The following is a 27737-nucleotide window of genomic DNA, read 5'->3' as shown; positions in this document are numbered from 1 at the left end:
TGATTGACCTCATTTTTCCTCCCATCTTCAGTCCTTCCTTCCACTTCATGACAAATCATCATCATCAAAAAAAAGAAAAAAAAAGGTGTCTCACGCCTCCAAGTAGATGGCACGCCCCCTCCGGTTCTCTTTAAATTCCTCCACTTGGTCTTCTGGACTCATTAGTAACTTTACCTCAACAAGAAGAAGTGTGTGTATCTTAAGTAAAGCTGTGTGGGGGGGTTTTGTGTGCGAACTCTTGCAATGAAGGCTCTGCTGTTCATCCTCTTCCTTGTCAAATGTTTTCCGGATTCACATGCTGTGGAAAAGATACAGGAGTTCTTCATCGCCGCAGTGGAGACAAGCTGGGACTATCTGAACACTGGTGGTGTGGATTCAGCTGCAAATCAGAGGTACTCACACACACACACACACACACACACACACACACACACATATATATATATATATATATATATATATATATTTCTGAGAACACACACCTATTAGGGCATTTTATCCCTGTTGAATTCTTCATTCTGATTGGCCACAAGGTGTTGATCAATTTATTTTCAAAGTATTTCAAACAGGCGGCACGGTGGTGTAGTGGTTAGCGCTGTCGCCTCACAGCAAGAAGGTCCGGGTTCGAGCCCCGTGGCCGGCGAGGGCCTTTCTGTGCGGAGTTTGCATGTTCTCCCCGTGTCCGCGTGGGTTTCCTCCGGGTGCTCCGGTTTCCCCCACAGTCCAAAGACATGCAGGTTAGGTTAACTGGTGACTCTAAATTGAGCGTAGGTGTGAATGTGAGTGTGAATGGTTGTCTGTGTCTATGTGTCAGCCCTGTGATGACCTGGCGACTTGTCCAGGGTGTACCCCGCCTTTCGCCCGTAGTCAGCTGGGATAGGCTCCAGCTTGCCTGCGACCCTGTAGAACAGGATAAAGCGGCTAGAGATAATGAGATGAGATGAGTATTTCAAACATCCAGCAGATTAAAAATGATACATAATCATTGAACTGGTGAAACTGATGTTGACCTTTGGAAAGACAAAGGTCAACGCTTTGGAACAGTCATAATGCTATGGAAGTTTTCTTCAGGAACGAGGGCCTTGTCGTTTCTCAGTAACATGATAAACTGTTTGTTTTCTGATAAACTTGGAAAAAAAATAACACATCAGGAAGTCCTGTTCTGGGAAAATAATCAACTTTCGCTTGACAGTAATGCTGCTTTGTGTCAGATAGTACTCCTCCACTACCTCATTGATTATTTTTCCTCAAAAAGCATGCCAAGTCGTGTTTTATTCCTTACATAAGTCTTATACAGCATCATAATATACAGCTACTTTCGCAGAGCACACTACAGTGGCGTACCGTGACTATTAGAGCTGGGACTTGAACTCAATCAAAACTTAGCCAGACACCAAAAACGCAACAGGGCAAAGGATTTTGCAAGGGATTAGAGGCAGGCTGCCAGGTCGCTCCGTTGTGTGTAGCTGTCGATGTTGATTTTAAAAGTAACTTAGTGAATAAATACTTAAGTCTGAGTGAAAAATACTGGCACAAGCATATGTCTGGAGAAGAGTCTGGAGACGGAAATCTTAGTTTCTCGGTCGTTAGCCTGTGCTACTTTCTCTCGATAGCACTGGCTTGACTGCTTTATAAGCATTTGCTGACACTGCTGATGGACGCTACACCAGCTGGAAGGTGTCTTCACTGCTGCGCTGATGGCGCTGATTCATGTTTAAGCTTGCTTGCGTTGGCCTTCGAGAAGGCCTCGGGTGATACATTTTTGGTCCCTCCCGCGATAAATCAAAATCTGATTGGTTAATTCATCTGTCTCTTCCTACATAAACATACACTGCCATGGCCTTCTGTCCCGGCAGTGAAGTCCGAACCAATGAGTGAGCCAGCTCGAAACTCTTCTCAGCTTCGAGACAACAAACAAAAAAAATCTCATCAGATAACTCGATTTTAATGTTTTCAGGACAGCAACCCTTTCAATTCTGAAGCAAATTTGACAGAAAATGAGACCAAATTAGAAGAGAATAATTATCATGAAATTTTGAAATAATGAAATAAATTAAATATAACATTTGAAATGCTGAAATGTTTGGGCCCTCTCTGAACGCCGAGAAGGCCCTGACGGTTCCCTTCTGGCACATTATCTCATCTCATTATCTCTAGCCGCTTTATCCTGTTCTACAGGGTCGCAGGCGAGCTGGAGCCTATCCCAGCTGACTACGGGCGAAAGGCGGGGTACACCCTGGACAAGTCGCCAGGTCATCACAGGGCTGACACATAGACACAGACAACCATTCACACTCACGGTCAATTTAGAGTCACCAGTTAACCTAACCTGCATGTCTTTGGACTGTGGGGGAAACCGGAGCACCCGGAGGAAACCCACGCGGACACGGGGAGAACATGCAAACTCCGCACAGAAAGGCCCTCGCCGGCCACGGGGCTCGAACCCGGACCTTCTTGCTGTGAGGCGACAGCGCTAACCACTACACCACCGTGCCGCCCTGTCACATTATATTATGAATATTTTACTTAGTATAGTAGGCCTGTATTCCTGTCTTAGTCAATGTTTGCACATAAAAACTTGTGTGAGACTTATTACTGTTTGACAGAAATGCAATTTTTGCCAATTTATTTTTGTTAATTTTCTACAGAGGATCCAATGTTCAGAGATATATCAAGTCCGTGTATACAGAATTCACAGACTCCACTTTCACCACCCCGAAAACGAAACCTCCATGGGCAGGTTAGTGTGACTGAACTGATTCTCTTTTGACTCTTGTTTTAAATCTGAAATAAATATGGTATTAAAGAACTGGATCACAGTGTATTCCTGGATAAACACAACACGGGAAAGCTTCCTGCGAAGTTTCCTGCAACAAAAGTAAAGTCTGATCAGTCAAGTATGTGAAAAATTTTTAAAATTATTTCATTACATTCATGGGATTTAGCAGACGCTCTTATCCAGAGCGACGTACAACATACCCAGAGCAGCCTGGGGAGCAGTTGGGGGTTCGGTGCCTTGCTCAAGGGCACTTCAGCCATTCCTGCTAATCCGGGGAATCAAACCGGCAACCTTTTTTGTCCCAAAGCTGCTTCTCTAACCATTAGGCAATGGCTTCCCACATTTGAAATGATCCTTTCAAAAAACCACCAGGATATCATCGGACAAAAAAAAAAAAAAATTGCTTTTGAATAGTTCATCCTGGTGAAAAATAAATGTGCTAAGTGTACTAAAATTTAGCATACTTTTGTGTACTTGAAGCCACACTAATCATCAATAGACTTCAAGTGTGTTTATGATTAGTTAACTTGAGGCATGCTATTTTGGAACAACTAATTTTGTACTAAATATATTTTAATTGTAATTAAATTGTAGAAAAGTGCAACTTGAAGTGTATTTAGTGTACTTTTATGTGCTAAAGTGGAACACCTTAAAGTATATTTTGTATACTTTAAGTATATGACTTTATATGTACTAATATATGCTTAATTAGTCAAATTAAAGTGTACTTTGTTTGTATTATAAGTACCTTAAATAAGTACACTTTAGAAATTACACATAACTTTCACTTAAAGTATATTTTAGTATAATATATTTCTATAAAGTGTAATATAGTATAATTATTTTAAAGTGTGTTAAAAGTGTTAGCGTGAAAGCGTGATGTTAGTATACTTTTTATATATTTACAAAAAGTACAATTTGTGTAAGTACATTTTCAATATACTATTGAAAATATGAATATACTTTAAATACAATAAAGTACTTTTTTTTTTTCCGCCAGGGCAGGGATTTTCACTTTCTGATGCGGTTTGGTTTGAAACGCTCTCTGAAAAGAAAACCTTCTGTCTGAAAGCTCTAGACTTTACACACTTTCCTATTTTTTCCCACCTGCCCAATTTCAATACAATAATGGCTTGAGATCCTGTGATTTGGCTTCCAGGAAATTGAATTCATTTATAAAATTGTGATTTTGTTTTCCTTTATTTTGCTGCAGGTATTCAGGGTCCGACGATCAGAGCAGAAGTGAAAGACCAAGTGGTGGTCCACTTTAAGAACTTTGTTTCCTTTCCTCTCAGCATTTCCCCGATCGGCATCCCCTACTGGAAACAATCTGAAGGTGAATCTCAGATTCTAGTACTTTTAAGTTTTCGAAAGTGGGCAAAAACTGAGACCAAATTCCAGCATGACTCATTTTGTCTTTGGTCCAGTTTCTTATTCTCTAATGAACACAAGAAAGACTTTTCTCTTGTTATTTTGACCCAGAATACTAAGATAAGATAACAAAGAAATGATGATAGTGCAAGCTCCTTTATCTCTAAATTCCACCTCCAAATCTGAATCAGAAGGCACACTGAGCAACGGAAAAGCTCTTATTGCTGGGTCACGACTGAGGTGAGGGAATGGGTGCATTCTTGAATTCTCATTTCTGATTGGTCAGAATGTGATGATTCATTTTTTTGTTGGAATTCGTTATCGTTAGGAAAGCAAATTTGCACAGATTTATACGGCAAACGTTCCACATAATCTAAGATTGATAAAAAGCAGATTCTTCGAAGATGATTTATTTCCTCCACAACTTTGTTGGAGGAGGTAAAATTTTTCACCTCTGTTTGCTTGACTTTTCGCAACGTAACTCAAAAAGTAGTGAACGGATTTGGATGAACTTTGGTGAAAAGGTGGGCCATGGGTTAAGGAACAATAATTCAGTTTTGATGCAAATCTGGATATGTATATACTGTAGAGCCAGCATCCAGATACGTATGCGGATCCAGGATTTTTTGCCTTTCCCGATGTAAATCAAAAGGTAGTGAATGGATTTTGATGAAATTTGGAGGAAAGATGGGCCATTGACCAAGGAACAGTTGATGAGATTTTCATGCAAATCCAGACATATGTAGAGCCAGGATCCAGATATGTATGTGGATCCAGGATTATTTTTGCCTGTTCCCAATGTAACTCAAAAAGTAGTGAATGTATTTTGATGAAATTTTGAGGAAAGGTGTACCATGACCCAAGGAACAACTGATTAGATTTTGATGAAAATCCAAATCTATGGCTTGGTGGAGGTATACACTCTACTGAATGCCCTTCAAATTTATATATTTATTTAGTTTCATTAATTATGAGAAGAGAAGCTGAAATTGAGGCTGATCAGAGAATGACTGCTTATAGCTGTAATCATGTAAATGATAAAATAATTTTGAAATCCTTGCAAAATTGGCTTTGGGACGTGCTGTTATCGGAAAATAATCAACTTTTGATTGGTAACAGTAACTCTGCTTCATCACACCACCCTGTCATTGATTAGTTTTCTATAACAGCCTGCCTCATAGTGTTTTACTCCTTACATACTGGACATGTGAGAGTTATCGTAGAAAGAGATGGTCCTGTTCAGTGGAATAGAGAATTACAGGGCGAAGAAGTGAACAGTGAACACTTCATTCATAAATGTATCATAAATTTGGTAATTTTAGAATAACTTTTTGCTGGCATTTCTGGATACATTCAGAGGAGATATTGCCTGCCATCAAGAAGCCTGTTGGTTATTCAAGAAGTTTAACCCTGGAGATAATTTAATGCTGAGATGGATATGTAAACTGACTGGATAACAATAAGGCAAATCTGACACTGATGGAAAGAGATTTGTAATGTTTTTGCATGATATCTAGATCTGAACAAGATCTTTTATTTGTTTCGATTTTGTACAGGCTTCTTGTTGGTTATCTATTTCTATTTCCTCGATTTTATAATACAGTTCTGTGTTTGACATTAATCGATTCATCACAGATTAATTTTATATATTATAATCCATCCATCATGTATGCCACTTATCTGTCACGGTCATGGGAGAAACTGGAACCAATCCCAGCTGACTTCAGGTGAGAGGCGGGGGACACCCTGGGCCAATCATCAATCTGTCGCAGGGCTAACACAACCATTCTCGCTTGCATTCACACCTGTGGGCAATTTAGACTATCCACTTGGCCTAATCTGCATGTCTTCGGACTGTAGGAGGAAACCGGAGCACCCGGAGGAACCCGGAACCTTCTCAGAACCTTTTCAGAATGAGGTTCAAACAGAGAACCTTCTTGCTGCAAGGCGAACCTATGGTGCTAACCACTGCACCCCTGTGCTACCTTAATCCATCCATATTCTCTCATCTCATCTCATTATCTCTAGCCGCTTTATCCTTCTACAGGGTCGCAGGCAAGCTGGAGCCTATCCCAGCTGACTACGGGCGAAAGGCGGGGTACACCCTGGACAAGTCGCCAGGTCATCACAGGGCTGACACATAGACACAGACAACCATTCACACTCACATTCACACCTACGGTCAATTTAGAGTCACCAGTTAACCTAACCTGCATGTCTTTGGACTGTGGGGGAAACCAGAGCACCCGGAGGAAACCCACGCGAACACGGGGAGAACATGCAAACTCCACACAGAAAGGCCCTCGCCGGCCCCGGGGCTCGAACCCAGGACCTTCTTGCTGTGAGGTGACAGCGCTAACCACTACACCACCGTGCCACCCTCCATCCATATTATGTTTATATAATTTTTCCAATAACAGCATGACCCCATCACATTTTATTCATTACATAGCCACAGCTTTTCTCGATCAGATGTTATATCATGTCATCAGTTCACATTTTTAACTGAAGCTGTGTTATGTCCAGGTGCTGGTTATGAAGACTCCACATCTGTCCAGGAGCAAGAGGACGATGCGGTACAGCCTGGTGGATATTATAAATACGTGTGGGACATTCATCCTAACAGTGGGCCAACCGTCACAGACCCAGAGTGCCTCACCTACTCCTACTCATCGCAGGTGGACGTCGTGCGAGACTTCAATTCTGGACTCATCGGTGCTTTCCTGATCTGCAAATCAGGTCTGATGGAACTGGATCCCTCAGGATTGTGTTAAAATCATGTTTATAGAACAAGTATACAATTTACACATTGTAAATTGGAAAAGCGACCTTGAGATTGCGAAAGATGCGATATAAATATAACTTATTATTATTTATTAGTATAACGTTCCCCGAAGGTTGTTTCAAAATTATATGAAGTCAATGTGATTTTCATAAGCTTGTAATGCAAAAGGACCAATTCAACCATTTTCAATGCTTTGGCTCATGTGCAGTGTGTGTTTAATCCAAGTCAAAGATGGCCAGAATATCTCATCTACGTAATTATAACTCCTATGACCTTTGATCCATGTTCAGGTACACTGACGGACGACCGTCAACGGAAGGTGCCTGAGTTCGTGCTGCTGTTTGCTGTATTTGATGAAAGTAAGAGTTGGTATGGAAACATGGGAAGAGCAGATGTGGGCAAACCAAGAAAATCATACAGTCACCAGCAGTTTCACACCATCAATGGATACGTCAATTCCACACTGAAAGGTCTGGTCAATACTGCCTGATACAATCAACCAAGTTCTCACAATATCTATATGTATACTCAATATATATTTATATTTGGCAAGCAATTTAAAAAATATTTTTCAATCACAAATGAGACAGAATCCAGTCCAAGCACATAGCTGAGCAGATGAAGGTCAAATGATCAACCCTGGCTTTTTGGTAGTTCTCAGATATAATCTTGCAACCATCCAGTCAAAAGCATCGACCCTTAACTGCTGGGCTACTACTGTACCCAATGGGTTATAGATAGAGGTAGTACTCAGTAAAGGAACTGGATTTGTTCCAGTTTTGAAGATCTGAAAAGCTTCATCCTTCCTCCTAAATGTCCAACCAACTTGATTTACACCTCTTTCTTGACATCGCAGCGCTAGCTATCTTCGTTATCCGTTCAGAGGTGGATAAATGGATGGCTGAATGAATTTAGTCAATAGATCAGTAATCTGATCAACAGTTTTGTGAACTACATCATTTGGTGGCTTGGACAATGCATTGGATGGATGGATGGATTTTTGGAAAGGTTTCATAGATTTGTTGTATTTGGTGGCAGGCTGGCTGGATAGATTGTCGGATAGATGAATGGATGGATTGGCAGATCTAAGAATCATTTCTTTTACTCCAGTTCTTCAGATGAAGCCCTTGAAATGGGGCAAAACCTCAAGATTATAGTTCAGTTATAGTTAATAGCACCTCTCGACATTTCAAGAAGATTCATAGCCATCATCGTCATCGCATCATTGCTTTCTCTTTTCAGGTCTGAATTTATGCCAGAAAAGTCAAGAGGTTTCCTGGCACCTTATTGGTCTGGGCTCCAGTCCAGACATCCATACCATTCAGTTCCAGGACCATACTCTAAAAGTCATGGATCATAGACGGGTTACGGTGGAGATAACTCCTATGACCTTCACCACCGCCCTGCTCAAGCCATACGCTAAAGGGAAGTTTCTGATTTCTTGTGGGATCCATTCACATCGGCAAGGTCAGTAGACACACTGAGTCCTTTTGAGACTTATTCTACATACAGAAAGCATGAAATGAAAAAAAGAACTTGACATTTCTTGAGGTACTTCTAACACTTGTTTTTTTTGGGTTTTTTTTCTGCTCAGCTGGTATGAATGCCTTCTTCACTGTGGAGACCTGCCCTGAATCCAATGAACTACCTGAAACACAAAATGCCCAGGACACTGACAGTGATAAAGATGAGGAGAATGAAGACTACTCAGTGGATAACCTTTATTCTATTGTTTTCCAATCTGGTGGACCCCAATCATTTCTGAGGTCCTTTGGAAGACGACCCAAAGTCTGGATTCATTACATTAGTGCCGAGGAGGTCATGTGGGACTACAACCCTCAGGATGAACGGTACGGTCACTGGGAAAAAAAAAAAAGAGTTTACTCAGCAATTTATTTGACAAATTGGAGTCTGGTTTCATTGTTTGTAACTTTGACTTTACATTTTCTTGAAAAGTTTTCAATGAACAAAAAGTCCCTTTTTTGTGAACAGGAGGCCAAAACTTGGCCAAATCTGTAAAAATTTGCATGAGTGTCATCTGGATAGTTTAGATTGAGCTGAGTAACTTGGATGAGTTGAAGTAGTAGAAATTTGTGTGATCTGAAGGGGTTTGAGTAACTTGGCCATGTCTCAATAGCTTGATTGAGAAAGTATAATTTGGATAAGTCAGAGTAACTTAGTCTGAATAATTTGGATGAATTAAATAAAAACATAATGTTGATGTCGCCCTGCGATGACCTGGTGACTTGTCCAGGGTGTACCCCGCCTCTCACCCTTCGTCAGCTGGGATAGGTTCCAGCTTGTCTGCGACCCTGTAGAACAGGATCAGCGGTTACAGATAAGGGATGGATGAATAAATAATGTTGATATGTCTGTGTCATTCAGACAAGTATGAGTAATTCAAACAAGTCTGAGGAGAAGTCAAGGGGTTTGTTTGCTAGGATTTACTTGTTCGTTTTATTCCAGACTTTCAAAGTTTGAGCCTTCAGTTCAACAAACGCAGCGCTTGGGTAAAGTCTACAAGAAGGTGGCTTATGTTGAGTACACAGACAGCACATTCACGAAGAAGAAGAGCAAAGACAATGCACTGATTGGGCCAGAGCTTAGGGGCGAGGTGAATGACCACTTTCAGGTAAAATGACCAGTAACATTTCTTTCATTTATATCTCCACTTCTGAAAACTCAAGGCCAATGTTCCAGAAAAATAATACTCATACGCCATGTTATAATACATTTTTAGATCATCTTTAAAAATATGGCCAGTCGACCTTATAACATCTTTCCAAATGGACTCACCAGTGTGCAGCCAGTGAAAAACAGCGGTAAGTGCAAATTTATTCTGCAACTGTCGTTTCTGTTACTGTATTAAAGGCCTATGGTGGAAAACTTACTGTTACAAATTGCTGATCCTGGAAACTCCTTCCTCCTAAAAACAGGAAACAGGTCCAAAATTTTGGACACCTGACCATCATATCCATCAATGCTTTTTGAACAATCCATTCCAGATTTAGTCCCCCTTTTGCTGGTCGAATAACCTCCACTCTTCAGCCACAAGAGCATTCATGAGTTTAGCACTGATGTCAAACATGGAGGCCTGGGGTGCAGTCAGTGTTCCAGTTCATCCCAAAGGTTTTCAGTAGGGTTGAGGTCAGGACTCAGGCTTGAGTTCTTCCAGTCCAACCTTGCAAACCATGTATTCATGGACCTCGCTTTGTGCATGGGGCATTGTCATGCTGAAACAGAGCCCTTATTGGTGACATTTTAGTTCTCCGGCATACAAAGCCATCGTATACAATTGTGTGCTCCCACCTTTGTAGCAACAGTGTGGAGAAGGCCGATATTTAGTCAGATGTCCACAAAATTTTGGGGAAACTTCACTAAGATCTTACTTTAATGCAGGATTTATCTCTGTACAAAATTTCTTTGAAAAAAAGTAAAGCAGTAAAAAGAAACCTGAAAGATTTCAGCTGTTACATAAAATGTTCCATAACAGGATTAGCTTTTCCCTTGATCTGATAAAGCTGACTGGCTTACACCCTCATTATTTCAGCCCACAGTATTTAATAGAACTAATGTTCTCAAGGTTGAGCTTACAGCTAATATTTTCCCAGGCCTCATTCTCTTAAGCACAGCTATTGAAGGATCTAATTTTCCTCAGAAAGCAAAGGTGTGATTGATGTTTTTGGAGATCTTTTATGACGTTTCTGGCATCGTTATACCTTGTTAAAGTATCGGAGCTGAAAGAACTTGACTTTCCCCACATGACTTTGATATACTGTATTGCACAAAGTGAAGACTGACTTTGGAATTAACCCCATGTGTTTTTGTGCACTGGTGCGGCATGAAGACAAGCACGTGGACCTGCGGTCCCTGGCTGTCCCACCAGGTGAGATTATGATGTACCTGTGGAAAGTGACGGCAGTGGATGCTCCCACCAAGGCCGACCCCCGCTGTCTGACCCGGCTGTATCACAGCACTGTGGATCCAGAGAGAGACATAGCATCCGGCTTGGTCGGGCCCCTTATCATCTGCAAATCAGAGAGTTTGGACAAGCGAGGGAAAGTGGTGAGTGTTAGATCTCAGCTCAAGAATTAGATCAGAAATATTGGTGATCATACTGTATGTGGTTGTTAATTAAGGTCTTTACTTCAAGTATGTTTACTGTTTTGTCCTTTTGAAATCTGTGGAGTCAAAGCTCAGCTTGATGAATGCATGAATGGACAAATAGGTGGATTTGGTAAAGGGCTTATCAGATGGTTATATTTGCTGGACAATGGATGGATGTATTTGGTGAAGGGCTGAAGTATTTGGTTGATGGATAAATAGATGTATTTGGTGAAGGGCTGAACAGATGGTTGGATTTGGTGGATGATTGTATCTAATGAATGGATGGATGGATTTTGGTGAAGCATCCAATAGGTGGTTATATTTGGATGGATGGATGGATGGATGGTTTTGGTTCAGGATTTATCAGGTGGTTGTGTTTGGAAGATGAATGAATGAATGAATGAATGAATGAATGAATGAAAAGAGGATGGATTTTGTGAAATAGTTCATAGATGGTTATATTTGGTTGGCATATAGGTGGATGGATTTTGTGAAGAGCTTCAAACAGATGGTTGCATTTGATGGCCGGATGAGTTTAGGGATGAATCAACAGACTGAGATGTGGTTTGGTAAATGGAGAAGTGAGTGTACTGGATAATGGAGGGATGGTTGAATTTGATCAAAAGATGGTGGATGGTTGAATGGACATAAAAATGTCTGCAATATATTAAGACAGATGGTTTTGGTGGATGGATGGATGGATGGATGGATGGATGGATGGACTTGGTAACATGACCAACATGTATGCATTCTTTTAGTTATCTTCAGACAGAGAAAAACACCTCATGTTCTCCATATTTGATGAAAACAAAAGCTGGTATGCTGATGAGAACATCAGGAAGTTTCGTGAAGATCATCCTGAGATTGATCGCAACGATCCTCGTTTTTACAACTCTAATGTCATGCACAGTAAGTGTCACTTTTAGCTTGCTCATGTTGTGTAGTAGCATGCGTAACAACAAATCAAACAATCATCTCACTGATCTTTCTCTCATTTTATCTCTTTTCTCTTGTAGGTATAAACGGTTTCATGCATAACAGTCTGCAATTTCGCATGTGTGCTGGTGAAGTTATGCTCTGGCATGTGGCCAACGTGGGCATGCAGAGTGATTTCCTGTCAGTGTATTTCACAGGAAACCCATTTGAAAGGGACAGAGCCTACGGCACAGTCCTGACACTTTTCCCAATGATCGGTGATACTGTAACCACTGAGATGGAGACTGAAGGTAAGGGTCAAAGCTTTCAAGATTCACCATGAATTTACTACAATTGTAATAAAAGAAGCAAATGAGTCATAATGAAGAATAAACTAGCTGTATGCAACTAGTATTATGATCACTGGATTTTACAATGTGTCTATCATCGTGTATTCTTCGTCCACTCATCGATTCCTTCATGTAAAATTAATTTGTCCAGGTGAGTGGGAGATCAGTGCCTTCGATCCCACTCTGAAAGCACAAGGGATGAGCGTACGGTACTCCGTGTTTAACTGTGAACGAGAGCTCCCCCTGGTGGACAATGATGATTATGATGATTTGGAGGAACACATAAATGAGCAGTTTCCAATCCCACGCAGCTTCAGGAAGAGGAACCGAACTGTGACGATTCAGATTTGCCAGAAAGTATCAAGCAACACAAGCCAAACAGAGCAGCAGAATGCCAACACGATTCCCCTGGAGACAAAAGAGGAAACGAACACCCTGGAATGCAAGAGAAAACTTGTCCCAGTGGACGATGCCGAGGATCTGGATATTCTCTCCCAGGGAGGAATTCCGCAGGATATTCTGGATCAACTCAACATGGAGATGGGTTTGTCAAATCGCCAGAAGAGACCTGCATTTGTGGAAAATGACACAGAATCAAAGAGTGATCATCCTCCCTCTCATTCCCATCAAACTGACACAGAATCGATGAGTCCGAAAGGGACAAAAATAGATGGCGTGGTTAACATGGAAGACAATAAAACAGTGAGATACCAGGATGGAGATAAACCTGAAAAATTAAATCTCGATAAGAGTCCATCAGTTGACCTGTTTAAGAAATTTATTCAGAAATCAGGGCTGAATACAACCTCTGATTTGGGTCCCAAGGCTAATTTAACAGAAAGGACTCGGAGAGAGATATGGGAGAAGAATGTAAGTGAGGTCACAAAAACATATGATGCGATGAGTGACAATGACGTTCTCAAAGACTCAGTTCTAGAAGTGGACAAGCTGGTGGAAAATCTAGATCCTCAGAAATATGCCTACAAAGATGTACAGCATCTGAATCTGAGCTCTCAGTATGCCTCATCAAGGTCCTCACAGAACGAGACCGACCAGAGCCTTCCATCCTTGGAGTATGACGATTACGAAGATGACAGAAACAAGACCATTCTGAGCTTCAGCTTGATTAATGACATCGATATCAGGTCCGGCGAATCAATGTTCCGGAGCTATTACATCGCAGCAGAGGAAATCATGTGGGATTATGGCATTGACAAACCTTCCCAACTCATCACTGCCAGGTGGAGTATAAATAAATCTCATTGACTGTGGGCCATATTCCGAGGCAGCAACTGAAGCCTAAGAGTGACATCAGCTATTGACTGCCTAAATTGATTTTCTGAGCACACTATTCAATATGCTAATTTACTCTGAGTTCACATCTCAAAGTTGAACAGATTTTACTTGAGTAGAAGTCAGAGATGGAGCTTTTTAACGGCCACCTTTAAACAAATACGTTTGCCTTTAAGCCTGAAAAAAAACCAATCAGGGATAGAAAATATGGACTAAAGAAGGATATACGATGCACATTTGGTTGAATCTCACAATATGGCTTACACCCTTGGTCTTCAGGAAATTATAAAATAGCACTTGATCCAGCACGTTATAATTCTGGATTTTATTTATATATATTTTTTTGAATATTGTGCTCGGACAGTTATCCAATGTGAAAGCAAGCTGTTCTGGATATGAAATAATAACATGAGTATAATTTGTCTACACAGGGAAACAAAGAGAGGAATGAGAAAGTACTTCCCGGCCTACAAGAAAGTTGTATATCGAGCTTATCAGGACCGAAATTTCAGGAATCCTGTCAAACGTGGAGAGCTCGATGAACACCTTGGGATTATGGGTCCTGTGCTCAAGGTGGAGGTTAATGATGTTCTTACTGTAAGTGTGATCCTACTTTTCATCAAAAATGCTTCTTGAAAAGGAAATGTGTGACGTGATTGCACATTTTAAGACTATCTTGCGCGAGTGAGATAGTTTACATCTGCGAGACGACTATCCATGCCTCCTTGTCATTGCTGCGGTGGAGGTTTAATATATACTCTGTCGAATGCATGCTGTTGCGAACAGAAAAACTTGGCTGGGATCACTTATGTTTGAGATGGTTGAAAAAGTTCTCCTTTGAAATACAAACTGTTGAAACTGTCCTTGCGATCTGATGTCAGATCACAAATATCTCAAAAGAAACGTTTCACGATGGAGTTTTCCTTTCAATCTCCGACCGTAGTTGATTTGTGGATATTTCGATGGTCTAAAAAAATGACTAGTCAAAGTCCTGAGCTTGAAGAGTTCCTGTTTATTCGTCTTGTGTTACAGATAGTTTTTAAGAACACTGCTTCCAGACCGTATTCTCTGTACCTACACGGTGTGTACGATCGAACCATGTCCAGCTCAGCACCACAGGGGGTGGAGCTACGTGAGGACGAGGGACCTGGTGACCCAGTGCCTCCTGGGGAAGAGAGGGTCTACAGCTGGAGGATTACTAAAAGACAAGGACCGTCATCGAAAGACTTTGACTGCAAAGCCGGGGCCTATTACTCTACGGTTAATATGGTATGCAATATCGCTGCTGTAATTGTTTGCACTTTACTTGTTCAAAGAGCTACCTGACGCAAGTGTAGCACTTTCATGACGATGTTGATAAAGGCGAAATTTCATAGACATCACCTGTCCTTAAAAAGATGCTTTGATCAATCCTGATGTCAGGCTGAGACCAAAGTCAAGTGACATTTTCCAGGCAGATTTTCATTCAAATATTTCATCATAATAGACTTTATGGCTCAGTGTACTTTTTTTTTTAATGACGTTGCTGCAAGTTTCCATAAGTTTCGACACTATTTATGTCAAAGGGCAGAGAAACGTACGGTAGACACAATTCACAAGATATAGGGATTGAGCTGGAATGGCTTTTCAAAATCCCCGAAACCATGCTTTTATATCATGACAAAATGGCATCTATGATGTGCATACAGTATGTACGTGTGTTTGTGTGTGCCAGGAGAAGGACATAAACTCTGGTCTGATCGGTCCGTTGCTGATCTGTCGTCCCGGGACACTGAAGCCACGCTTCCTCCTGCAACCAGGAGTGCAGGATTTATTCCTCCTGTTCACCGTTTTTGACGAGAAGAAGAGCTGGTATCTGGATTACAACATCGGGAAGTTCTGTACACCACCATGCCAGGCTAAAGTCGATGATCCTTGGTTTGAAACCAACAACAAATTTGCTGGTACATGTCAAATTCCAGTTGCGTCCTCAAGCGACACTATGTATTCAGGAACCGTATGGTGAATAACGCCTCAATATTAAAATAACCCTTTGATGGCAACTGTGGATTGGTTGATAATCCAGTTTTGCCTTTTTAAGAATATAACAAAATGAATTAACTCGGGGACAACAAACGAACATTTATGAGCCACCCGAATGAGTTTGCTGTTTCTGTTTCTCGCTGTGTTATAGCAATAAATGGATACGTCGCAGATACTCTACCTGGCCTGGTGGTGGCGCAGCACCAGACATCTCGCTGGCACCTGTTGAACCTAGGCAGTGGTGGAGAGTTTCACGCTGTCCACTTCCATGGAATACCGTTTAGCATCGGGAAAGACCAGGAACACCGCATGGGCATCTTCAACCTTTATCCAGGTAAACACACAAGATTTGCATTTGTGCAAAAAAAAAAGTGCTTATTGAGGTGATTTGTATCCCATTTACCAGGACAACAGAACTGAGGAAAAGCCAAAAGTGTGTTGCAGTGAGTGTGTTGCAATTTTAGATGTTTGTGTCGTGACTAAAAAAACCAATGGGTGACACACATGACAATGACACACACATTTACTAAATAGTAGAGTATGTGTACTTACTGTACACTACCGTTTGGGGTCACCCAGACAATTTTGGGTTTTCCATGAAAAGTCACACTTTTATTGACCACCATAAGTTGTAAAATGAATAGAAAATATAGTCAAGACATTTTTCTGGCCATTTTGAGCATTTAATCGACCCCACAAATGTGATGCTCCAGAAACTCAACCTGCTCAAAGGAAGGTCAGTTTTATAGCTTCTCTAAAGAGCTCAACTGTTTTCAGCTGTGCTAACATGATTGTACAAGGGTTTTCTAATCATCCATTAGCCTTCTGAGGCAATGAGCAAACACATTGTACCATTAGAACACTGGAGTGAGAGTTGCTGGAAATGGGCCTCTATACACCTATGGAGATATTGCACCAAAAACCAGACATTTGCAGCTAGAATAGTCATTTACCACATTAGCAATGTATAGAGTGGATTTCTGATTAGTTTAAAGTGATCTTCATTGAAAAGAACAGTGCTTTTCTTTCAAAAATAAGGACATTTCAAAGTGACCCCAAACTTTTGAACGGTAGTGTAGGTGTCCAAATTGTTCCAAATTTCGTTGTAATGACTCCTGTATTATTGAGTCATTCAAAAATGTGTCATTTAAATGACATTTCCAACCAAAAATTCAATGTTACAGAAAAATATTTGGATTTCATCAAAGAAAGTAACATGTAGCATGTTAGTCTAAAATAATAATGAAGGCTTTACCGACAAAAATGGAAGCAAGTCTCCAGTAAAACTGGAGCAGATTCTGAGATGCTTTTTTTTTGTTTGTTTTTTTTAAAACGTTTATGACACAACATTTTACTTTTTTTGGAAGAGAAATAAATGCATAAAATTAGCAATTTCTTACCAGGGAAATTTGAGAATTCAACAATGTTGTGATATATTGAAAAAAATCAATTAAATCAAGGAATAAAAATTCTTCTTCTTCATTTTTTTTTTTTACCTCCACCAACTTTGTTGGAGGAGGTTATGGTTTCACCTCAATTTGCTCATTTGTTTTTTCCCAACGTAACTCAAAAAGTAGTGAATGGATTTTAGTGAAATTTGGAGGAAAGGTGAGCCACGGGCCAAGGAATAATTGATTAGATTTTGATGCAAATCCGGTTATGCATGTAGATCCAGATACAGTGTTGCTTGAAAGTTTGTGAACCCTTTAGAATTTTCAATATTTCTGCATAAATATGACCTAAAACATCATCAGATTTTCACACAAGTCCTAAAAGTAGATAAAGAGAACCCAGTTAAACAAATGAGACAAAAATATTATACTTGGTCATTTATTTATTGAGGAAAATGATCCAATATTACATATCTGTGAGTGGCAAAAGTATGTGAACCTTTGCTTTCAGTATCTGGTGTGACCCCCTTGTGCAGCAATAACTGCAACTAAACGTTTCCGGTAACTGTTGATCAGTCCTGCACACCGGCTTGGAGGAATTTTAGCCCGTTCCTCCGTACAGAACAGCTTCAACTCTGGGATGTTGGTGGGTTTCCTCACATGAACTGCTTGCTTCAGGTCCTTCCACAACATTTCGATTGGATTAAGGTCAGGACTCTGACTTGGCCATTCCAAAACATTAACTTTATTCTTCTTTAACCATTCTTTGGTAGAACGACTTGTGTGCTTAGGGTCGTTGTCTTGCTCCATGACCCACCTTCTCTTGAGATTCAGTTCATGGACAGATGTCCTGACATTTTCCTTTAGAATTCACTGGTATAATTCAGAATTCATTGTTCCATCAATGACGGCAAGCCGTCCTGGCCCAGATGCAGCAAAACAGGCCCAAACCATGATACTACCACCACCATGTTTCACAGATGGGATAAGGTTCTTATGTTGGAATGCAGTGTTTTCCTTTCTCCAAACATAACGCTTCTCATTTAAACCAAAAAGTTCTATTTTGGTCTCATCCATCCACAAAACATTTTCTGATAGCCTTCTGGCTTGTCCATGTGATCTTTAGCAAACTGCAGACGAGCAGCAATGTTCTTTTTGGAGAGCAGTGGGTTTCTCCTTGCAACCCTGCCGGTTTCTCCTTGCAACCCTGCCATGCACACCATTGTTGTTCAGTGTTCTCCTGATGGTGGACTCATGAACATTAACATTAGCACCTGGGGAGGGTATCAGTGGTCTTGAATTTCCTCCATTTGTACACAATCTGTCTGACTGTGGATTGGTGGAGTCCAAACTCTTTAGAGATGGTTTTGTAACCTTTTCCAGCCTGATGAGCATCAACAACGCTTTTTCTGAGGTCCTCAGAAATCTCCTTTGTTCATGCCATGATACACTTCCACAAACATGTGTTGTGAAGATCAGACTTTGATAGATCCCTGTTCTTTAAATAAAACAGGGTGCCCACTCACACCTGATTGTCATCCCATTGATTGAAAACACCTGACTCTAATTTCACCTTCAAATTAACTGCTAATCCTAGAGGTTCACATACTTTTGCCTCTCAAAGATATGTAATATTGGATAATTTTCCTCAATAAATAAATGACCAAGTGAAATATTTTTGTCTCATTTGTTTAACTGGGTTCTCTTTATCTACTTTTAGGACTTGTGTGAAAATCTGATCATGTTTTAGGTCATATTTATGCAGAAATATAGAAAATTCTAAAGGGTTCACAAACTTTCAAGCACCACTGTATGTATGCAGATCCAGGATATTTTTGTCTTTTCCCAACATAACTCAAAAAGTAGTGACCGGATTTGGATGAAATTTGGTGTACAGCTTGAGTCGTCATCGTCGGCTGTCTATCGCTAGCGATAATAACTGCTTCATTAGGATGCGCAGAAATGCAGATGGGTCGTGAGGCCCGCACCAGAGCGACAGAGTTGCCCACAGTGGTGGCACAAACGGCCCAGCTGAGCTGCCACGGAATGTCTGGCCTCGTGAGCTCTCGCATACTATTCTCCTCTCCTAACAGCGCCTTGCACAGTAAGGTAAGACAAACGATGTCGTGACCCCATCGTGTTGTCTCTCTGGACCTCCAGACCTGATGCCAAGTGGCGCACAAAAGTGCCACAGATCTGACGGGTATAGAAGTTGCCCTGCAGTGACAACTGACTTGCTGAGTGATGCCATCCGTTGGCCATTTGAGTGGCTCTTCCGCATGCCATCTGGTGGTGCACCATTGACCCTGTTGGGTTCATCTGCCACAATACACTGAAAAGCGCCCTGCTGCCAGCGCCTAATTGGTGATGTACTATTTAACCCATAGCTGGAACCCAGACAGGTGCTACCACTCTGGGTCAGAGCGGACCTGGGAGCAATGGTGATTAAGGGGTAACTCCACTTTCCCCAATATTCAAGTCCTCCCTCGGTTCAAGTGATTTGATTTTGATGTTAATAATACACTACCGTTCAAAAGTTTGGGGTCACTTTGAAATGTCCTTATTTTTGAAAGAAAAGCACTGTTCTTTTCAATGAAGATCACTTTAAACTAATCAGAAATCCACTCTATACATTGCTAATGTGGTAAATGACTATTCTAGCTGCAAATGTCTGGGTTTTGGTGCAATATCTCCATAGGTGTATAGAGGCCCATTTCCAGCAACTCTCACTCCAGTGTTCTAATGGTACAATGTGTTTGCTCATTGCCTCAGAAGGCTAATGGATGATTAGAAAACCCTTGTACAATCATGTTAGCACAGCTGAAAACAGTTTAGCTCTTTAGAGAAGCTATAAAACTGACCTTCCTTTGAGCAGATTGAGTTTCTGGAGCATCACATTTGTGGGGTCGATTAAATGCTCAAAATGGCCAGAAAAATGTCTTGACTATATTTTCTATTCATTTTACAACTTATAGTGGTGAATAAAAGTGTGACTTTTCATGGAAAACACAAAATTGTCTGGGTGACCCCAAACTTTTGAACGGTAGTATATGTGGTTTGTTGGAGGTATGGACTCTACTGAGTGCCCTTCTAGTTCTTATTATTAAGAAGAAGAACAAGTAAGGGATGATGTACCTGGTCATTATTAAGAAATAAACCCTGATAGTCACTATGATGACTGGCTCGCTGTCCATTATCCCGCTGATTGCACGGCTATTTACGAAAGAAATCGATAATATTGATTTAAAAATGATTCCTCTAATGATGTGGTTCGTAGCAACTGTTATACAAACTGCAGAATGTTTTTACATTAAAAACCTGAAAATGAAAAACATATTCATCTGGATCCAAAGGTGATGCTGATGTTCAGTCCTTCTTGTTCTCCTCTTCCTCCTCCTCCTTCTCTATCATTGCAGGTGTGTTTGGAACCATTGAAATGAGACCAGGTGTAGTGGGCACCTGGTTGGTGGAGTGCACCATTGGTGATCACCAACTGTCTGGCATGAGAGCCAAAGTTCTTGTTTATAACCCACGTAAGAAACAGCTATAATGCAATTTGCGCATAACATACTCTTATTTGTTTTTTTTTTTTCCAACAAGACATAACTGGAGATTTAGAGTAACTTACAAATAGTGCTTCCTGGACATAAACATGGATGTGAAATGTGTTTTTGTTTTCTCTGCATATATCCCATGATTGTTTTCAATGCTAAACTTGTTATCCACTTTATCGTTAATTTATACGTGCAAATTACCAGTGACTGCCTAATAATGACATTTGAATGGGTCTGGTCTTGCAGAGTGTGTTCAGCCCTTGGGAATGCAGTCAGGATGGATAGCTGATGAACAACTCACTGCATCTGATCATGATGGTAAAGTATTAGCTTTCGACCCTAGACGATAGTTTATATATAATTATAGACCAAAAACTGTTTTGTCAGCACCTTCAATATTTTGTTCACTGGTAAAACAGCTATTTGTAATGGACAGACATTGAAGTCTGCTGAAGAAGTTGTCAATATAAAATCCAATTTAGATCAGAATTATTTTATATATTCAGAGCAAAACTCTTCAGAATACTTTCTGACACTTTTACTTGTCCAACAGGGAACTGGGAGGCGGAATTATCCCGATTGCACTTATCTGGATCAGTTAACGCTTGGATTGGCAAAAATGAGAGCTCCTGGATCCAGGTACAATAACCTATTTGTTTGAAGACACATTCTTGATGCCTTGTGTTCTCACTTCCCAAGCCCATCACTTCCATGAAAAAAACCTTTCTTATGGACACAATGTTGTTTCACTTCGTGTCCTATATTCTGTATATACATCTATAAACAGAGAAATATGAGCAGTTTAAACCAAAATAATTAACAAAGAAGCTCATTTGTGTCGAGTTTCTCCAGAACTAATACTTTCGTGTGTGTTAGGTGGATTTGTTACGGCCCATGGTGGTTCATGGGATCCAGACACAGGGCGCGAAAACTTCATTTGGTCTGAAAGACATGTACACGGTGATCTTCACCATCAGCTATAGCCTGGACCAGAAGACGTGGAAGACATACAAAGGAAACAGCAGCGAATCTGTATATGTTAGTATCAAAGCCCAAACATACCACCCTCAATATTTCTCAACAATGTCCTTGTACCCTTGACACAACACGATACATTGCTCCAATGATGATGATGATGATGGCTCCAAGACCTCCCTTAAATATCCTCGACCTCAACACTCAGAATTAACTACTCATCACGACACCTCCAGCCCCAAAACTTACTATCAACATACTATAATCCATCACAATTCTACACCATCTAAAGCCAACTTCTAGCCTCAATTCACAAACTCTAAAGCCTGCACTACTACTTTGCTTGAACACGTAGATAGAACATCCATTACCAAGAGCTTGTCCAATAACAACAATAGAAATGAACCTAAAGCCCAACATCTGGCCTTGACAACCTTCAGTGTGATAAATTTTGCATCAAATCTAAACTCCCAACCTGCACATGTAGCTTAGCTTCATATGGTAGCTTCAACACACACACACACACACACACGTTTCCATCAGTGAAGAGTTTATAACATCAACAAAACTGACTTCTTGTTAAAAAAACTGTTAATACTATAGTCATGCTGTCTGTTGTTGCCCAAATGAGGATGGGTTCCCTTTTGAGTCTGGTTCCTCTTGAGGTTTCTTCCTCATGTCGTCTGAGGGAGTTTTTCCTTGCCACCGTCGCCACAGGCTTGCTCATTGGGGATAGATTAGGGATAAAATTAGCTCATGTTTTAAGTCGTTCAAATTGTGTAAAGCTGCTTTGCGACAATGTTTATTGTTAAAAGTGCTATACAAATAAACTTGACTTGACTTACACACACACACACACACACACACACACACACACACACACACACACACACACACACAGTCGCAATACGAGAACCAAAACCTTGTCTTGACTGCTAACAGAAAAAACTTCCACTTCCATTGTTTCGCCATAACACCAGAACTTCTTGACTTATTACGACCTCAAACTCCCAATTCCCAGTAGCTAACCCTGCGACCAGTCTTTTCTCAGACTCGGACATGAATTTGTTATCATGACAAAGAAAAATTCCAAATTTGAAATGGGTACAATTAATGTCAATGTTTTGTTTTGTTTAACTAGAAATTTAATGGAAACCTGGATGCCTCCAGAGTAAATGAGAACCTCTTCTCTCCTCCAATCATTGGTCGCTACATTCGCATTCATCCATCCACCTACGTCAACAATCCCACTCTGAGGTTTGAACTGCTGGGCTGTGATATCAACAGTGAGTATATCTATATACACAGTCAAATGTAATTAATGAATTTCTAAAAACAATCTGGGATAATTGGGATTTCATAGCCTCAAGAATTATCTTTACAAAAAAAAAAAAAATAGAATGGCGCTCGGTAGAATAGATACTTCCGCCAAGCCACATCTTCGGATTTACATCAGAATCTAATCAGTTGTTCCTTGGCCAGTGGCCCACCTTTTCTCCAAATTTCATCAAAATCCATTCAATCCTTTTTTTCAGCTATGTTGGGAAAAGACAAAAAAAAAAATCCTGGATCTGCATACAAATCTGGATTTGCATCAAACTCTCATCAGTTGTTCCTTGGCCCATGGTCCACTTTTCCTCCAAATTTCCTCAAAATCCTTCCACTACATTTTGAGATACACTGGGAATCGACAAAAAAAAAATTCCTGGATCTGCATACATATCTGGATCTTGAATCCACATACATACCTGGATTTAAATCAAAACCTAGGGAATTGTTCCTTGGCCCATGGCTCACCTTTCCTCCAAATTTCATCCAAATCCATTCACTAGTTTTTGAGTTACATTGGGAACAGTGGCAAAAACAGTTTTTGAGTTACATTGGGAACAGCGGACCAAAGAAGGAAATCGTGTTTTTAATACAATGTAATATAAAAGCGAGAAACACTTTTAAAAATGATATGATGAACTTTCTGAGTACATCGCATGCCTATACTTAAACCTGCGGTCATACTCAATTTTGGTCATCTTTGATCCCAGTCTATTTCGAAAATCAGAAGAAGCCCATGCATCTCACTGCAGTCACTGTTTGGTCATGTTTTCAGGACAAGCATTGACAGTGTATGCGTTTCAGGTTGCTCACTGCCATTAGGAATGCAGAGAAGGCTGATTCCCGATAACTGCATCACCGCTTCAAGCTTCTGGCAAAGCTGGAGAAACTCATGGACCCCAAAGCTCGCTCGACTCAACGAAGATGGCAGCGCCAATGCATGGAGACCCAAGGTACCTCGAGAAATACTCATCTACAGTCTATCCATGCTCATTCTAGGATATAATGTTGCTCATTCTGGGACTTCCTTCTTCTTACAATTCTTAGTTTTATTTAAAGAACTTCATTCTTCTCAACAATATTTCAGTGATATTTTGAGTATATCCAAACGTATATCCACCTGCTCTTTATCAATGTATTGGTCCTCCTGTTTATCCTAATTTTAAAACAAAAATCAAAACCAGGATGCAATGAAACCCTTGAAATAAGAATTTGGCCTTTCTCGCACCATTGCTACCAAAAAATGTCGGTCCAGTATGTACTGCGAATGAAGTTTATCAGTAATCTGGTATTCTTTGGCCGCTGCTCAATTCAACACTATTGTTAAACGTTTCCTCTCACTGTCTATTTTGCAATGAGTTATACAACCCTTTGTCTTGCTCTCTGAACATCATTCGTCACTTTCGCCACTTCCATCTGAAGCCCCCTCACCCACACTCTTCATACACGCTCACTCACACTCAGCTGACCAAAATCTCATGGTTCTTTTAATTTATTATTATTATTTTAATTCATGTTAAATGGTTTTTTTCCCAAGAAAACTAAGCTTTTCCCAAAGGAAACCACTTGATATGCGTTACAAGGTTCCACACAGAGCTATTAAGTGTCAAACTGAAAGACTGAATAGAATAGAAGGTGGGAACTTTTTCGAAAAGTTTCCGGAGTATGCCATAAAATCTGCTCAGCAGCATCACATCGCACTGTTATTGGAAAGTAATCAACAATAGGATGGTCCAAGTTACTGTTTCCGTACCAATGTTGATTATGTTCCTCTGCCAGCACAGCCCAAAGTGTTTTATTCCTCTTTCCCACAGCACTTTGCTCAGGATTAAAAATGCATTCAACAATGACACGTGGTTCTTTTTATTTGTCACAGGTGAATGAATGGAAAAGAAAGGAAAGACTGAAAGACTCGAGAGTTATTGTACAGTCTGGAACGTATTTTTCCCCGTTTCTTTACCTTTTCCTTTCTTTCACAGTCGAACAACCCTTACGAGTGGCTGCAGGTGGACTTTGAAGTGGTGAAAAGAATCACTGGTATCGTCACACAAGGAGCCAAATCCGTGTTCACAAGTCTGATGGTGACCGAGTTCTCGATCTCTGTTAGTGATGACGGCCACAGCTGGGTCATGGTCACCGACCCGAGAACGAAGCAGGAGAAGGTGTGTGTGAATGAAGAATCTTTTACAAAAGACTCGTCTAGAGTGGGACACCTGACGATGCACTTTTAATCTCACTTCTAATGGAATTCCCATGGACACTTGACACGTGACCAATCCTTTCTGTCCTGACAGAAAGCTGTTGTTTTTTTCTGGGCGGCATTTCATTTCTTACCAAAATTCCCCAAACTCATGATGAAGTTCAAACACAATATTAACTGTCTATGTTTAAATAAATGAGTCATACTGTGCCATGTCCAATCATGGCCTTCCTTTTGTCCCAAGATTTTCATATCTGACCGCCCACTTGAAAGACAAAACCAGCAGCTCCTGCAGCTTTTTTTTTTTTCCTTGGGTCCAACAAAACCTACAGATTCCCAGTTCCAGGACACACCTCTAGACGAGTCCTCCCATGTCCTATAATATTAAAATGTCATTTTTCTGACATATTTCATCCAGAATTAAATATCTCATCTCATTATCTCTAGCCGCTTTATCCTTCTACAGGGTCGAAGGCAAGCTGGAGCCTATCCCAGCTGACTACGGGCGAAAGGCGGGGTACACCCTGGACAAGTCGCCAGGTCATCACAGGGCTGACACATAGACACAGACAACCATTCACACTCACATTCACACCTACGGTCAATTTAGAGTCACCAGTTAACCTAACCTGCATGTCTTTGGACTGTGGGGGAAACCGGAGCACCCGGAGGAAACCCACGTGGACACGGGGAGAACATGCAAACTCCGCACAGAAAGGCCCTCGCCGGCCACGGGGCTCGAACCCGGACCTTCTTGCTGTGAGGCGACAGCGCTAACCACTACACCACCGTGCCGCCAGAATTAAATATTACTTTAAAAAAAAAAGTTGAGCCTGGAAATTGTAAAAACTTGTCTTTTGGAAAACATTGATCGATTTATGAAGTCCAGTGAATCCAAAGGTTCAAAATTTCCCAAACTTAGAGGCAGTTGATGGCGATGAATATATCAGAAGCAAAAAAAAACAAAGGACATTCTGAATTTGAATCTTCAAATTTGACTATTTGAGTCGACAAATGACTCATTGAATCCTTATCCTGCGAATGATTCTTCAAAAAAAAAAAAAGTACATCCTACACATCTCGAATTATAATTATCATCATAATCATAACACGGGCGGCACGGTGGTGTAGTGGTTAGCGCTGTCGCCTCACAGCAAGAAGGTCCGGGTTCGAGCCCCGTGGCCGGCGAGGGCCTTTCTGTGCGGAGTTTGCATGTTCTCCCCGTGTCCGCGTGGGTTTCCTCCGGGTGCTCCGGTTTCCCCCACAGTCCAAAGACATGCAGGTTAGGTTAACTGGTGACTCTAAATTGACCGTAGGTGTGAATGTGAGTGTGAATGGTTGTCTGTGTCTATGTGTCAGCCCTGTGATGACCTGGCGACTTGTCCAGGGTGTACCCCGCCTTTCGCCCGTAGTCAGCTGGGATAGGCTCCAGCTTGCCTGCGACCCTGTAGAACAGGATAAAGCGGCTACAGATAATGAGACGAGATGAGATCATAACACGTCTCAAAAGAAAACAAATCCTGTGACCAAGAAACGTATATCAATGATAGGATGTGTTTTCTGTTCATTCCCAGATCTTTGAAGGGAACCAAGAGCACGATGAGGAGAAGCTGAACGTGTTTGAGTCACCGCTATTCACCCGATTCATCCGCATCCATCCAAAAGGCTGGTTTAATGGCATTGCACTGAGGGTGGAGTTCCTGGGATGTGATACACAACAAAGAGCCTGAGAGACAACGTGTGTTTGTGTGTGGGAGAGAGCGAAAGTGAGTGAGTGAGTGAGTGAGAGGATGAAATATATAGATATAAGAAGAATATGAAAGAGAAATAAAAACAAGGCTGTGTGAGAGAATGCGAGAGTGTGACACAAATAGGATGTGTGGGGGAAAAAAGGGGGAAGGTCATCGACACTGAATGTAAATGTTTTTTTTTATACTGATGTATTTCTATCGAAAATTATTTTGTATTATTTTTATTTTCATCACTCAAACCTTTCGATGCTGTAAACAGATTTCTAATTGCTCAGGCTTTGTTCAGAGAAATCCTCGATCTTCAGACATACAGTCCTGTGCAAAAGTCTTAGGTACAGTACATGTCAAGAAATGTTGTCGATCAAAAATGGCTCCAAAAATAACGAAATTAAATGTTTCAACATTGAAAAAAACTCTATAAAACAGTCATCAGTCAGCCGTAATAAATGAAACAAAGTCAGTATTTGGTGTGCGACGACCCTCAGGTGTTGCCAGGCAAAACAAACCTCGGCCGACAGCACTTATTTTATACCTATGTGTTGATAATGGTAATATTTCTCAATCATCAACTGTCAGGTTATAGTCCTATGAAAATCCATGACCGTGAGTTTGACATTTCGAAGTATTTCAAGGTCAAAGGTCACGGTGCCAAATAAAAGGTCATATGGGAGTTCCAATATGCTCGTAATAGTAAACATTTGTCTATTGGCAATCGTTTTTGAGTTCTCATCTCATCTCATTATCTCTAGCCGCTTTATCCTGTTCTACAGGGTCGCGGGCAAGCTGGAGCCTATCCCAGCTGACTACGGGCGAAAGGCGGGGTACACCCTGGACAAGTCACCAGATCATCACAGGGCTGACACATAGACACAGACAACCATTCACACTCACATTCACACCTACGGTCAATTTAGA

At 40.9% G+C, this 27737-nt stretch overlaps 2 protein-coding genes across 2 annotated transcripts in view; one reads left to right on the top strand and one right to left on the bottom strand.

Annotated features, from left to right (window-relative positions):
• The first annotated feature begins 186 nt into the window (after window positions 1-186).
• On the top strand, window positions 187-27737 carry f8 (coagulation factor VIII, procoagulant component). The gene is made up of 25 exons (XM_060901205.1): window positions 187-392; window positions 2649-2740; window positions 3993-4115; window positions 6677-6889; window positions 7226-7405; window positions 8178-8402; window positions 8530-8785; window positions 9402-9567; window positions 9676-9757; window positions 10783-11000; window positions 11801-11951; window positions 12059-12268; window positions 12459-13548; window positions 14032-14197; window positions 14633-14869; window positions 15315-15543; window positions 15774-15956; window positions 20430-20546; window positions 20814-20885; window positions 21121-21206; window positions 21444-21605; window positions 22684-22828; window positions 23676-23824; window positions 24851-25033; window positions 26646-27737. Exons 1-25 carry the CDS (start codon window positions 244-246, stop codon window positions 26799-26801), a joined length of 5040 nt encoding a protein of 1679 aa, XP_060757188.1. The 5' UTR covers window positions 187-243; the 3' UTR covers window positions 26802-27737.
• Window positions 15859-27737, bottom strand: part of slc16a2 (solute carrier family 16 member 2) — a 133151-nt gene continuing 121272 nt past the window's right edge. The window contains exon 9 of the transcript XR_009650828.1: window positions 15859-15946. The gene's annotated coding sequence lies outside the window, so the exon portion shown is untranslated. The remainder of the gene's footprint in view (window positions 15947-27737) is intronic.

The sequence above is a fragment of the Neoarius graeffei genome, chromosome 20, assembly GCF_027579695.1.
Source record: "Neoarius graeffei isolate fNeoGra1 chromosome 20, fNeoGra1.pri, whole genome shotgun sequence".
Taxonomy (NCBI): Eukaryota; Metazoa; Chordata; class Actinopteri; order Siluriformes; family Ariidae; genus Neoarius; species Neoarius graeffei.
Note: the sequence above shows the minus strand (reverse complement) of the source record. Positions and strands in the feature narration are given on the sequence as shown.